The 14579-nt window shown below is 42.9% G+C and overlaps 1 protein-coding gene across 1 annotated transcript; it reads right to left on the bottom strand.

Annotated features, from left to right (window-relative positions):
* Positions 1-1376: 1376 nt before the first annotated feature.
* Positions 1377-14068, bottom strand: LOC147092033 (G protein-coupled receptor 142-like). Its single transcript, XM_085976406.1, has 3 exons — positions 13711-14068; positions 3026-3474; positions 1377-1460 (listed from the first exon to the last, which is right to left on the bottom strand). Exons 1-3 carry the CDS (start codon positions 13973-13975, stop codon positions 1377-1379), a joined length of 798 nt encoding a protein of 265 aa, XP_085832532.1. The 5' UTR covers positions 13976-14068.
* Between the last annotated feature and the right edge of the window lie 511 nt (positions 14069-14579).

The following is a 14579-nucleotide window of genomic DNA, read 5'->3' as shown; positions in this document are numbered from 1 at the left end:
AAATGGAATTTACTCCTAAGAAGTGAGAGGTGATACATTTTGGGAGGACTAACAAGACGAGGGAATAAACAATGAATGGTAGGACCGTAGGAAGTACAGGGCATCAGTGGGACCTTGGTGTGTATGTACATAGCTCCCTTAAGGCAGCAGGACAAGTAGATAATGTGGTTGAAAAGGCATAAGTGATACTCGCCTTCATTAGCTGAGGCCTAGAATATAAGAGCAGGGAGGTTATGATGGAATTGTACAAAGCATTAGTTATGCCACAGCTGGAAAACTGTGTGCAGTCCTGATCGACAAACTAAAGGAAGGATGTGATTGCATTGGAGAGGGTGCAGAGGAGATTCACCAGGAATTTACCTTGGGCTGAGGCGCTTCAGCCATGAAGAGAGACTGGACAGGCTGGTGTTGTTTACCTTAGAGCAGAGATGGCTGAGGGGGGACCTGATTGAGGTGTACACAATCATGAGGGGCATAGATGTGGTAGGGAGAAAGGAATTTTGCCTCAGTAGATGGGTCAATAAACAAGGGACATAGATTTAAGGTAAGGGGCAAGAGGTTTAGAGGGCATTTCAGGAAAAACGTTTTCCCCCAGAGGGTGTTGGAATCTGAAACTCACTGCCTGAAAGCGTGGTAAAGGCAGGGCTGCTCACAAAATTTAAGAAGCATTTAGATGAGCACTTGAAACGCCATAGCATACAAGGCTACGGACCAAGTGCTGGAAAATGGGATTAGAATAGACAGAGCTTGATGGCCGGCATGGACACGCTGGGCCGAAAGGCCTCCTGCTTTGCTGTAAAACTCAATGATTCTATGACTCTATAACTTTAAGATATAGCCCGCAACCCTCACTGTAACACCCTGCTTTATCCCACATCCCTCATTCAAACACTGTTATATACGCCACATCCAAAACTCTAACACTGATATACCACACACACCTCACTGTAAACATCTGATATACCCACACCACTCGCTCTAATTCTGTTATATACCACACACACCTCACTGTAAAACTCTGATATACGCTGCATCCCTCACTGTAACACACTGATAGACACCACATCCATCACTGTAACACTCTGATATACCATACACCCCTCACTATAACACACTCGCATTCCCCACATTCTTCACGGTAACAACTTTGATATACCCCACACCACGCACTATGATACTTTGATATACCCCACACCACTCACTGTAATACTCTGATATATGTAACAATCTGGGCTGTTATTACCCAGACCACTCACTGTAATTCTGATATGCCTCGCAGCCTTCCCTGTAACACACTCTGATATACCCCACACCACTCAATGTAACACTCTGATACATGCCACACTCTGGAATGCTACGTGCCACCCTCTGTACACTTACATCCCACCGCTCACTGTTGCCACTGCCACTTTAATCACATGGGCTTTATTATGGGTAATATGTGGCGCTTTATCAAGAACCTATTGAAAAAATGGGGAAATTGGGAAAGTGTGAGAAGTATCAATCATATAACCATAGAATTGGTGAGTCACGTTTTGACAAATTGTATGGAGGAGCATGACGCCCCGCTCTGATCACAGACCTCGCCTGGTTTCAATCAGATAATTTCAAAATCAGTGATTTTATTCCCATTTTATTATTTATATATTTTGGTTCTCAGTATAAGGTGATGCTGAATAGGCCAGTATTACTTGCCAATTCCTCGTAACCCATGAGAAAATGGCGGGACTTCATCTTGAGCCGCTGCAGTCCGTGTGGTGAAGGTATTCCCTCAATACTGTTACGGAAGGAATTTCAAGCTTTTGACACAGTGACGATGAAGGAATAGCGATATATTTGAAGGGTACGGTAGAATAGTGGTTATGTTGCTGGACTAGTAAATCAGATGCCTGGACGCATGATCTTGAGTTCATAATCCCTCCAGCTGGGGAAATTAAATTCAAGTAAATAAACCAATCTGGAATATAAATGTTAGTGGAGTAATGATGACCATGAAGCTACCGAATTGTCGTAAAAACACATCTGGTTCACTAATGTCCTTCAGGTAAGGAAATCTGCCACTGCTACCCATTCTAGCCAAAATGTGAATCCAGATCTACAGTCATGTAGTTGACTCTGAGCTGCTCTCTGAAATGGCCTAGCAAGCCACTCAGTTTTATTATGTGGCTCACCACCACCTTATCCAGGGCAAGTAGGGCTGGGCTGTCAAGGCTGGATTTGCCAGCGGCACCCAAATTCCAACAATGATTTATTCATGATCATAATGATGCATTAAGAGTTATAATGTGGTAACCAGAGCCACCATCTGTGTGTGGGGCGCCAGGGCCGCAATCTTTGTGCAGAACGTGGGTTCCACCATCTTGGTGTGGGCAAGGGAGCCGCCATTATTGCGCGGGATGCCGGAGCCGCCATCTTTGTGCGGGACATAGGTTCCACCATCTTGGTGAAGGTCACCAGAAATGATATTGAAGTGTGAATTTCCCCGCCGGCGGGCGGAGGGCGGCCCGGAGTGAGCTGGTCACCAAAATATCAGGCACAGGGAGCTCTCAGGCTGCAAAGTCTCCGTTTCACATCATCCTTTAATGCATTTTATAATCAGGGTAAAGGGATAGTTCCCCACATTCTTCAACTGCTCTCTGAACTTAGTCTGAGTCAGGGCATAAATCCCAGTATTTGTGCAGCAACTCAGCATCTGCAGCATCAATCCCAATTCCATTAGATAAATGTGTGAGTAGACATACAGAGACAAAACATCCCCCATCCGGCTCCAAATATAAAACACCACAAAAACTGCCCATAACAGGATGAAATTGCTGGAGATAACAAGCAGTAAAATGATGGATTTCCTGCGGCTCTCCATCTCTGGGTCTCTGGGACTCTCCCCACTGCTGGGACCCCGGAGTCTCCTGCGGGCTCTGCTGGACACTAAAATGTGTCTGACGGTGAGAGCATTGAGCAGCAGAATCACAACAAATGGGATTCCCGGTGTGAGAATATAATGAAGGAACTCCATTGCAGCCCAGACCCGTGACAACTGAACAGCCGCTGTTACTATACAAAAATATGGGAGGTTCTGAAGGTAATACTGATCTGTGAACATAAAATACCAGAAAATGTTCTTTGAACCGCTCAGCACAGTCACTGTTCCCAGAACCACAGCCGCTGTTTTCTCGGTGCAATATATTGTTTTCAGCTTCTGGTGACAAATGGCCACAAATCGATCAAAGGTGAAAGCGATGGTGAACCAGACAGAACAGTCTGTGGCTGCATAAAGCAGGACGGCGTGGATATTACACACGGGGATGGATAGAATGAAAAGAAACTGTTCCATATAAACAATCGGAATCTGCCTCAATATTAGGTCGAGGATAACGACCAGTAGATCCGCCGCTGCCATGGCCACCAGGTAGCGAGTGACACATTTGGAGAGACCGCACTTTCCCCGAGACAGGATCACAATCGTCACTAAGTTCACTGTCAGGAAGAGAAATAAAGAGTGAAGTTATATATCAGGATGGGAGCAAGAGCAGCAGTTTGATGGAATTCTTGGAGAATTCTGCAACTCAATAGCGAAATTCAATGACATAATCTAATTCTATTACCCGTGGAGCTGAATACATTGAATTTGTTGTAAGAACAATCGGGAATAAATTGAGGAATCCTCAATGAAACGGGATAAATCCAACAGAAAAGTAGCAGATGTTTGATCAATGAGAGACTAAATGATAGATCTGCCTTTAGCCCAGCGGACAAAAGCCCCGTCCGAGGTACCAGGTATACAATGGACCAGAACCTCTCAGAAAACCTTCGTGTCCCGGGATCAGTCAGCATTTGAAGCGGTGCAATTTGCTTCAGTGCGCTTTATGTTAGGGAGGGGGGAATCCCGCTCGGATTCCTGCTCCTGGTTAGAATATCCATTATATTTAGCTCTGAAAATGAATGCAACGGCAAAATACAGAACCTGCAAACAGGAAATTGTATTTAAAATGCACGGCTGTAATATGCAAATGCTAAGATAATAAATAAAAGTGCGCTGCAGTTATAAATATAACTGGGCTGTAAGAAGCGTGTTAAAGGTTGAGCTTTCTACAGTTTTGTTGAAATACACAATTTGTAACTCATTGAAAGAAAGATTTTCCAAATAACTTTGCAAAGAATGGATTCTGATTAAAAATAAATAGTTATAAGTGACCCGTTAATAGCCCACTAAATGCATTTATTAGCACCATAATCACATGACATATACAACAGGCGACAAGCATCCGAACACTTTGGTAAAATATCTGAATACAATTAGAAAACATTTAACCTCGTACTTTTTCACCTGTTGGTTTCCAACTTGTTCAGAGAATATTTATAGAGAAAATATGAAAGGATTTTCTTATCCTCAGTACTTCAGTTACAATCAGCTGGGATTGTTTATCCTGCAGTACAGCAGGAGGCAGTAGAGAATCACTCTGGATCTCACTGAGAGATCCACTGAACTGTGACAGACGGGCATTGGCTCCAATTGTAAATTCAAAACAAAGATTGGAATTAACGCATTGAAATGTGGCTGAGTGAACGTTTTTTGAGAATGTAAATTATCCTTGTAATCCTGTTCTAACCATCAGACTCAGAGCCACTATTGCAGAACTGGAGATGGTGGGAAAGGAGACACTGACATGGAACTGAATGATTCGTGGAAATTTCCGACATTTAAAGATGTGGATGTGATCTGCCAGGATTTGTTCCTGTGACTCTGTGTGATAACCATACTGAACATTCGGTGAAAACAGAAGCAAATTACTTTGGATGCTGGAAATCTGAAATAAGAACAGAAAATGTTTTAAACACTCAGCAGGTCAGGCAGAATCTGTAGAGAGAGAGAGAGTTAACGTTTCAGGTCGGTGATATTTCTCCATTAGGTGAAAATCTTCTCAACCAAGACAACATTCATCTGATCTGTTACAAATGGTCAGTGTAGATATTAGAACGAAATTCGTGAAGCAAAGAGTCTCGTTCAATATCTTTTCTTGTGTTGAATATAGAACAATTGAATCTTGGTAAAGCTGTATCATCTTCAGAATCAATAGCCGATAGCTGTGCAGATGTGATGGGAATCACAAGGAGAGAAATACCGTTAAACATGATTTATTGAATTAATAGCTGTATACAGAGACTTACCAGAGACACGAACTGTAACGGGGGGCGGGGGTGGTGGGTGAGTAAATGGCAAGAACTGTAATACAGTTAAATATGACTTATGTAATTATAATCAGGATACAGAGACTTACCAGGAACACCCACAGCAGTGAGACTTGACAGTATTTTTAAACAACAAATCTTGCATGAAAAAGAAAGCAACAGCTTGAAACACAGAATACCATTTATTACTGAGTATGATAATCAGATAAATAGCAAGAATAATTTTACAGTGTAACATTGTTTATAAAATTAATAACTGCACATAGATACTGATTAGGAACAGTAACAGCAGCGAGAAGTGGATAGTAAAAGTTTTGTATATCCTCCCCTCTCCTTTCAGCATTCTGAAGGAAACGCTCCCTCCACAGCACCCTGGTCCACTCTTCAATCACCCCCAAAAGACCCTCCCATACCCACGGTAACTTCCCGTACAACCGCAGGAGATGCAACACTCTCCTTTTACCGCCGTCTTTCCCACTGTCCAGGGCCACAAACACTCCTTCCAGCTGAAACAGCGATTTCTTGTACTTCTTGCCATTTCGTATACAGTATTCGCTGCTCACGATGCGGTCTTCTCTAAACTGGGGAAACCAAATTCAGATTGGGTGATTAACAGTTCCTGCCTCAGTTCAGGAATTTCATTTCCAGGTCCGCCTTTATTACAATGCTCCCGCCTAAATCCTGGAATTTCATTCCCACGGCCACCAAGATTACTCTGCTCCTGCCTCAGTCCATGAATTTCATTCCCAGATCCGGATAGATTACACTGCTCCCGCCTCACTCCAGGAAGTTGATTCCCAGGGCCGCCAAGATTGCACTGCTCCCGCCTCACTCCAGGAATTTGATTCACAGGGCTGCGTAGATAACACTGCTCCCGCCTCACTCCAGGAATTTGATTCCCAGGGCAGCCAAGATACGTGTTCCCGCCTTAGTCCAGCAAGTTGATTCCCAGGGCATTCTATTTGCCTGAATCTAGAACAAGGAGAACAAGGTACTTCTAGATTAGTCTGTCTGTTTGAAAACCCTGTGTGACTGATCCTGTCTCTTTGAAAGGTGTTTCTAACGTTTGTCCTGAAGTTGCCAATCTTGTACTGATTTGAACCAAAGACAGCACTGTGGGAGTATCTTAAATTCAAGGTCTGCAGCGGTTCAAGAAGGCGGATCCTCAACACCTGCTCAAGGACAATTAGGGATTCGCTGTCCTTGCCAGCGATGCCCACATTCTGTGAAGCAAACATAAAAAATAAGAATCTGCAAATTAAGAAGCTTCAAAGGGGTCATATTACAGAGAAGATTAGAATTTTTAACGAACATTAATGTTCTAATAATCTGTAAGGACAGATATTTGGGCTGAGAATTTTCAATCCGTAGCCATCTGTTTTGTGCCATCGCCCGAGCGGAATTCCTAGGCCCCTTTGCTTTCACCAGTTTTTCTCTTTCAAAAACCTGAGTGACTGGTCCTGTCTGTTTAAAAAGCCTGTGTGACTGGTCCTGTCTGTTTAAAAAACCTGTGTGACTGGTCCTGTCTGTTAAAAAAGCTTGTGTGACTGGTCCTGTCTGTTTAAAAACCATGTGTGACTGGACCTGTCTGTTTAAAAAGCCCGTGTGACTGGTCCTGTCTGTTTAAAAAACCTGTGTGACTGGACCTGTCTGTTTAAAAAGCCCGTGTGACTGGTCCTGTCTGTTTAAAAAGCCTGTGTGACTGGACCTGTCTGTTTAAAAAGCCTGTGTGACTGGTCCTGCCTGTTTAAAAAGCCTGTGTGACTGGACCTGTCTGTTTAAAAAGCCTGTGTGACTGGTCCTGTCTGTTTAAAAAGCCCGTGTGACTGGTCCTGTCTGTTTAAAAAGCCCGTGTGACTGGTCCTGTCTGTTTAAAAAGCCTGTGTGACTGGACCTGTCTGTTTAAAAAGCCCGTGTGACTGGTCCTGTCTGTTTAAAAAGACTGTGTGACTGGTCCTGTCTGTTTAAAAAGCCCGTGTGACTGGTCCTGTCTGTTTAAAAAGCCTGTGTGACTGGACCTGTCTGTTTAAAAAGCACGTGTGACTGGTCCTGTCTGTTTAAAAAGACTGTGTGACTGGTCCTGTCTGTTTAAAAAGCCAGTGTTACGGGTCCTGTCTCATTTTAATGCCTGTAGGACTGGTCCTGTCTGTTTTAAAACCTGGTGTGACTGTCCCTGTCCCTTTGAAAAACCTGTGTGACTGGTCCTGTCTCTTTAAAAAGCCTGTGACATCGGTCATGTCTTCTTTAAAAGCCTCTGTGACGTGTCTTGTCTGTTTAAAACCCTGTGTGACTGGTCCTGTCTCTTTGAATAGCCGGTGACATTGGCCTTGTCTCTTTAAAAAGCCTCTGTGACTGGTCCTGTTTGTTTAAAACCAAGTGTGATTGGTCCAGTCTCATTAATAGCCTGGGTGACTGGTCCTGTCTGTTTAAAATCCTATGTGACTGGTCCTGTCTCTTTGAAAAGCCTGTGACATTGGTCAACTCTCTTTAAAAAGGCACTGTGACTGGTCCTGTCTGTTTAAAACCCAGTGTGGTTGGTCCAGTCTCTTTGAATAACCTGTGTGACTGGTCCTGTCTGTTAAAATCCTATGTGACTGGTCCTGACTCTTTGAACATCCTGTGCGAGTGGTCCTGTCTCTTTAAAAAGCCTGTGACTTTGGTCATGTCTCTTTAAAAATCCTCTGTGACTGCTCCTGTCTTTTTAAAAACCTGTGTGACTGGTCATGCCTCTTTAAAACGCCTGTTTGACCAGTGCTGCCTCTTTGAACAGCATGTGTGTCAGGTGATATTTCTTGAAAAAGCCTTTGTGAGTGTTCCTGTCTCTTTAAAAAGCCTATGACACTGGTCAACTCTCTTTAACAATACCTGGTTCTTTAAAATGCATGTGTGACTAGTTCTGTCTGATTAAAAAGCTGGTGTGACTGATTTTCTCTCTTTTAAAAAACCAGTGCGACTGGCCTTGTGTCTTTAAAAAGTATATTGATCCGTGAGTGGGATTGGACAGGCCTCAAGAAGAAATAGACAAGATGGTGGAATGAGTGGATATTTGGTAGACAAAATTTAATGCAGAAAATCGAAGTGATAGATCTTGGTAGAAAGAATGAGGAGAGGAAATAAAAACTAAAGGATACCTTCCTAAAGTGGATGCATGAACAGGGAGACGACTGGGGTATATGTGCACAAATCGTTGAAGGTGGCAGGGCAGTTTGAGAAAGCAGTTGAAAAAGCTTACATGACCTGGGCTTCACGAATAGAGATATTGAGTACAAATGCGTGGAAATTATGATAAACCTTTATAAAACACTGGTTTCGCCTCAACTGGAGTATGGTGTCCAATTCTTGGCACCGCACTTCAGAAAGGAATGTGAAGACCTTAGAGAGGGTGCAGAAAAGATTTACAAGAATGATTCCGGCGATGAGGGACTTCAGATACGTAGATAGACTGGAGATACTGGGGTTGTTCTTCTTACATCAGAGAAGAATGAGAGCAGATTTGATAGAGGAGTTGAAAATCATAATGGTTCTGGAAATAATAGAGCGAGGAAAATTGTCCCCATTGGAAGATGGGTCGAAAACCGAACGACACTGATTAAAGGTGACTGGCAAAATAACCAAAGGTGAAATAAGACAAAAACTGTTTCCACAGCGAGTGGTTAGGATCTGGGATGCACTGCGTAAAAGTGTGGCGGATGCAGACTCAATCACGGCTTTCAAAATGGAGTTAAATAAGAACCTGAACGAAAACATAATGCATGGTTATGGCGAAAGTGCAAGGGACTGGGACTAGCTGAGATGTGCTTGAACAGAGCCAGCACGGGCTCTACGGCCCAAATTGGCTTCTTCCGTGCTGTAATCATTCTATGATTCTGTGTAACCATCCCGCCTCTTTAAGCAGACTTGTGTAACCGGTCCTTTCTCTTTAAAAGACATTGTTACTTGTCCCATCTCTATAAAAAAGCCTGTATTCTCTAGAGTTTAGAAAGATGAGAGGTGATGTTATTGAAACATGCAAAAATTCTTACAGGGCTTGACTTGGTAGATGCAGGGAGGATGTTTCCCCTTCCTGGTGATTCTAGAACCAGTGGGTCACAGTCTCAGAATAAGGCTTCCACTAATTAGAACTGAGATGAGGAGACATTTCCTCACTCAGAAGGTGGTGAATCCCTTGGAATTCTCTTTCCCAGATGGTTGTGGTGGCTTAGTCGTTGAGTGTATTCAAGACAGAGATGGATAGAGTTTTTAATATTAAGGGAATCAAGGGATATGGGGATAGTGCAGGAAAGTGGAGATGAGCTATAAGATCAGCCACGATCTTATTGAATGGCGGTGCAGGCTCGAAGGGTCAAATGTTTTTTTATGTTTAGTATTTTACTGTAAGTACTTTTCACCCCCAGGGCTGCAGTTGGATTCCTCCAATTAGCGTCAGGGGGACGAGGGACATGTGAGGGGGTAGAATTCGGCTCGGTCTGTAGAACAAACATCAAGCACCTCCAATTTCTCCCTAAATTCACACATCATCCAGAGTTGGACTTCAAAAAAAAAATCATTCTTGGGGTGTGGGCATCGCTGGCAATCTCAGCATTTATTGCGCCTCCCTAACAGCCAGTGGGAAGGTTTCGTTGAGCCAGCGTATACAACTGAGAGGCTTGCTAGACTATTTCAGAGGGCCGTTAATATGCAACCTCTCTGCTGTGGGTCTGGAGTCACATTTTGTCCAGAATGGGTAAGGACGGCAGATTTTCTTCCCTAAAGGGCATTCGTGAACCAGATGGGTTTTATGACAATCTGGTAGTTTCCTGGTCACCATTACTGACACTAGCTTTTTCTTCCAGATTTGTTTAATTAATTGAGCTCTGGATTATTTGTCCGGGTAATTGTTCCACTAGTCCAGCAACATAACCACTCTGCTACCATCCCCTTCAAACGTACCGCCATTCCTTCATTGTCACTGGGTCAAAACTTGAAATTCCTTCCATAATGATATTGTGGGAGCACCTTCACCGCACAGACTGCAGCGGCTCAATATCAAGGCCCTCCCTTTTCCCATGTGTAACTAGGGATGGACAAGTAATACTGGCTGTGACAGCACCACGCATATACTGAGAACAAATAAATATAAATAATAAAATAGGAATAACAATAATGATTTTGTAATTCACTGATTAAAACCAGGTGAGACCTATGATCAGAGTGGGGCGGCAACACAACTTGGTTCACCAATTCTATGATTATATGATTTCTATCGCACGCACTTTCCCAATTTGGCTATCCTTTCAAAAGGCGTTTGAAGAAGTTTCACATAACACCAAAATGAATTAACGTGGCATTAACGTGGCAATGGCAACATGGCTCGGGAATTGGCTAAGAGACATAATGCAGAGAATAGTGTTAAACGGTTGCTTTTCTGACTGGAAGTAAGTAGACTGTGGTATCCCCCAGGGATCGGTGTTGGGTCCATTGCTCTTTTCATGTATATAAATGCCATGGACATCGATGTACAGCGCATAATTTCAACGTTTGCAGATGTCAGGAAAGTCAGAATAGTTCATAAACAGTAAGAAGTGTAGCAACAGGATTGAGGAGGACACAGACAGACTGGAGTTATACATGGCAGATATAATTTAACACAAAGAGGGGTGAAGTGATACATTTTGGTAAGAAGTATGAGCAGAGGCAATATAAACTATACAGTGCATTTGCAAAGCGGGTGTACGATCAGACAGTCCTGGGCTGTACTTACACAAAGATGTGAAGGTGGCAGGACAAGTTGCAACAGATGCTAATAAAGCATACAGAGTCATTGGCTTTACAAACAGAGACACAGAGTACCACAATCCAGGAAGAAATGCTAACCTTTTTCTAAATCACTGGTTAGGCCCCTGCTGGAGCATTGTGTCCAATTCTGAGAACGAAACTTTGGCAAACATGTCAAGGATTAGAGACGATGTAGGGATTTACCAGAATGGTGCTAGGGATCTGGGACTTCAGATGCGTGGAGAGACTGGAGAAGCTGGGATTGCTCTTTTTAGAGCAGCGAAGGTTAAGAAACATGGAATTATAAAATCATAGAAATGTGCAGCACAGAAGGAGGCCATTTGGCCCATCGTGTGTGCGCCGGTCAAAAAAGCGCCATCCAGCCTAATCCCAATTTCCAGCACTTGGTCCATAGCCTTGGAATCTGTGCCAATTCATGTGCAAATCCAAGTACTTTTTAATGTGATGAGGGTTTCTGCCTTTACCTCCTCTTCAGCCAGTGAGTTTCAGATCACCACAACACCCTGGGTGAAAATAAATCTCCTCATCTCCCCTCTAATCCTTCCACCATTTACTTTTACTCAATGCGCGCTCTCTGCTAAGGGAAATAGGTGCTTCCTATCCACTTTATCTACGTCCCTCATAAATTTAAATACCTTATTTCAATCTCCCCTCAGCCTCCTCCGTTCCACATTAAACAGCTCCAGCCTATCAAATCATTCCTCATTGCTAAAATTCTCCAGTCCTGGAATATCCTCCTGAATCTCCTCTTTACACTCTCGAGTGCAGTCACATCTTTCCTGTAACCTGATGAGCAGAATTGTATGCAGAACTCTTCGCTGTGGCCTAACTAGTGTTATATACAGTTATAGTGTAACGTACATGCTCTTATGTTCTATGTCTTGGCTGATAAAGCAAAGTGTCCCATATGTCTTATCAACCTCCCCATCTACATGTTATGCTACATTTAGGGATGTGTGGACATGCACTCCAAGGTCACTCTGTCCCTCTACACTTCTCATTACCCTACCCTTTATTGTGTACCCCATTGCCTTTTTAGTCCCCGCCCCTCAAATGCATTACCTCACACTTCTATGGATTGAATTCCATTTGCCGCCTTGCTTCCCACCTTGCCAGTCTATTGATATCTTCTTGCAGTCTACAGCTATCTACCTCGAAATCAACAACACAGTCAAATTTTGTATCATCTGTAAACTTCTTAGTCATGGCCTCAGCATTGAAGTATTAATCATTGATATATATTACAAAAAGCAATGGAGCTAGTACTGAGCTCTTCAGAACCCCACTGGAAACAGCCTTCCAGTCACAAAAAACACCTGTCGACCAATACATGCTCCATCTTCCACTGAGACACATTTGGATCCAACTTGCAAGTTTCCCTTGGGTTCCATGGATATTTTCTTTATTGACTAACCTGTCTTGTGGGACCTTGCCAAAGGCCTTGCTAATATATATATTGGACTACATCAAATACACGACCCTCATCGACCCTCCTCGTTAACTCATTAAAAAATTCATACAAATTACAGAGACACGCCCTTCCCTTAACGAATGCATGTTGACTGTTCTTGATTAATCTGTGCCTTTCTAAATGCCGATTTATTCTGGCCATCAGAAAGTTTCCAATATTTTTCCACCACCGAGGTTTGCCTGATTGGTCTGTAATAGGCCTATCCCTTTCTCTACACTTTAAACAACGTTACAATGTGAGCAGTCCTCCAGTCCTGTGGCACCACGCCAGTAGCCTTCGAGGAATGGAAAATGACGGTCTGAGCCTCTGCTATTGCAGCCCTTCCAGCTCTTAACAACTGGGATATATTTCATCAAGTCCTCGTGATTTATCTACATTGAAAGATGCTAAACCCCTTAATATTTCCACTCTCACTATGTTTAGCTCATCTTATATTTGACACTCCTCCTCCTTAACCACAATGTCAGCAGCGCCACTCTCTGCTGTGAAGATAAACGCAAAGTACTTATTGAGAACAATTCCCCTCTGCAATGCACTGTCTGAGAACGTGATGGTAGCAAATTCAATAGTAAGATTCGTCAAGGAATTGGTTATTAATTGAAGGGGTATTTTAACAGGGCTCTGGCTAAAGATTATTACAAATTAGATAGGTATTTCAAAGAGATGGCATGGACACGATGGGTCGATTAGTCTCCTTCTGTGCTGTACCATTTTATGTTTCTATGAGCAGGAGACAGAGAGAGAGAGAGAAGAGGGAGAGAGAAAGAAAAGAAGAGAAAGAGAAATAGAGACTGAAAGTCTGGGAGAGGTGCAGAGGAAAATATATCAAATTTAACAGGGGAATTAGATCAATACTTGAAGGGGCATAATTTGCAGGACTATGGGAACAGAGCAGGGGAATGGGACTATTTGGAGGGGTGAGGCTGTGGTGCGATTTGAACAGAAGAAGGAGAATATTAAGCTCGAGTTGGTGCCAGATCGGGAGCAAATGTAGATCAGCGAACACATGGGCAATGTGTAAACGGATCATGATGCGTGTCAGGATATGGACAGCAGAGTTTTGGATGAGATCTAGTTTATGGAGGCTTGTAACTGGGAGGCCGGCCAGGAGAACATTGGAATAGTCGAGGAATGCAGTTAGCAAATGTTTGCAAAATTAATAGTTTGATACAGAGACTTACTGGGAACAACAACAGCAACAATAAGGGGAGAGTAAATGATAAGAACAGTAATGCAGTTAAACATGGTTAATATAATAGCTGGATAGAAAGACTTACCAGGAACACCAACAGCAGCAATGAGTGGATAGTAAATGTGTTGAATAATCTTAAGCGCGAAATAGATCCGCTCTTCTAATTGGATTTCATCATAATATGCAGAAAAATAGTCAAACTCCCACATGAAAGACCTGCCCATTGTTGTATCATTCCAATCTTTTGTTTGGAGTTTCTGATCCATTGTTTTAACATTCCAATCTATTGTACTCAGATTCTGGTCCATTGTTGTAACATTCGAATCTACTTTTTTCAAATTCTGCCTCATTTTCTGTGGAGCAGCGCGTTGATCGCTGTTAGTGTCAGAAGTGATGCTGTCACTGTCACTGCAGGATAACTCATTGAAAGGAGTCCCTTTTTAATAGAAGAGGGAAACCCTGCACTAATACACTTAGGGTCCATGGAGGCTGACATTAATTACAGTCACTGAACAAACAGATTCAGTTATCCCACGGAGACTGACATTAATTACAGTCACTGAACAAACAGCTTCAGTTAACTCCTTTCAATCCAGCACGTTTTGGACCACAGTAATGTAGAACATTTCCAAAGTCCGAATGGGATGTATGAGGGTTGCTGAGGGAAGGAATGATGGAAATTGCGGAGGATCTGGTCAGATTCTTTCAAGCCTCCTAGGATATTGGAGTGGTGCCAGACGATTGTAGGAGTGCAAATGATACACCCTGATTAAAAAAGGCGAGAGGGACAAACCCATTAACTACAGGCCAGCCCGTCTAACAAAGCTATTGGGGGATCTTCTAGAGGCCATATTCCCCGAAACCAATATCTGTCACTTGGAAAAATCATGGATTAATAAATGACAACAAGCATGGATATGTTAACGGCAAAGTGGGTATGACAAAATTGATTGA

This window comes from Somniosus microcephalus, unplaced genomic scaffold (genome assembly GCF_052327205.1).
Source record: "Somniosus microcephalus isolate GS21.2 unplaced genomic scaffold, FLI_Smic_1.0 unresolved_chr2, whole genome shotgun sequence".
In the NCBI taxonomy this organism is placed as follows: Eukaryota; Metazoa; Chordata; class Chondrichthyes; order Squaliformes; family Somniosidae; genus Somniosus; species Somniosus microcephalus.
This window is presented reverse-complemented; position numbering and strand designations above follow the sequence as displayed.

What these genes read in the sequence shown, in the direction of transcription:
- LOC147092033 (XM_085976406.1), bottom strand. Translation starts at nt 13,975, where the DNA reads ATGAGGCAGAATTTGAAAAAAGTAGATTCGAATGTTACAACAATGGAC. An exon ending in TGCTGCTGTTGGTGTTCCTG is followed by an intron (nt 3,475 to 13,710) that starts GTAAGTCTTTCT and finishes TCTTCCTGACAG; the next exon opens with TGAACTTAGTGACGATTGTG. An exon ending in CGGCTGTTCAGTTGTCACGG is followed by an intron (nt 1,461 to 3,025) that starts GTCTGGGCTGCA and finishes TTTTTTCAATAG; the next exon opens with GTTCTTGATAAAGCGCCACA.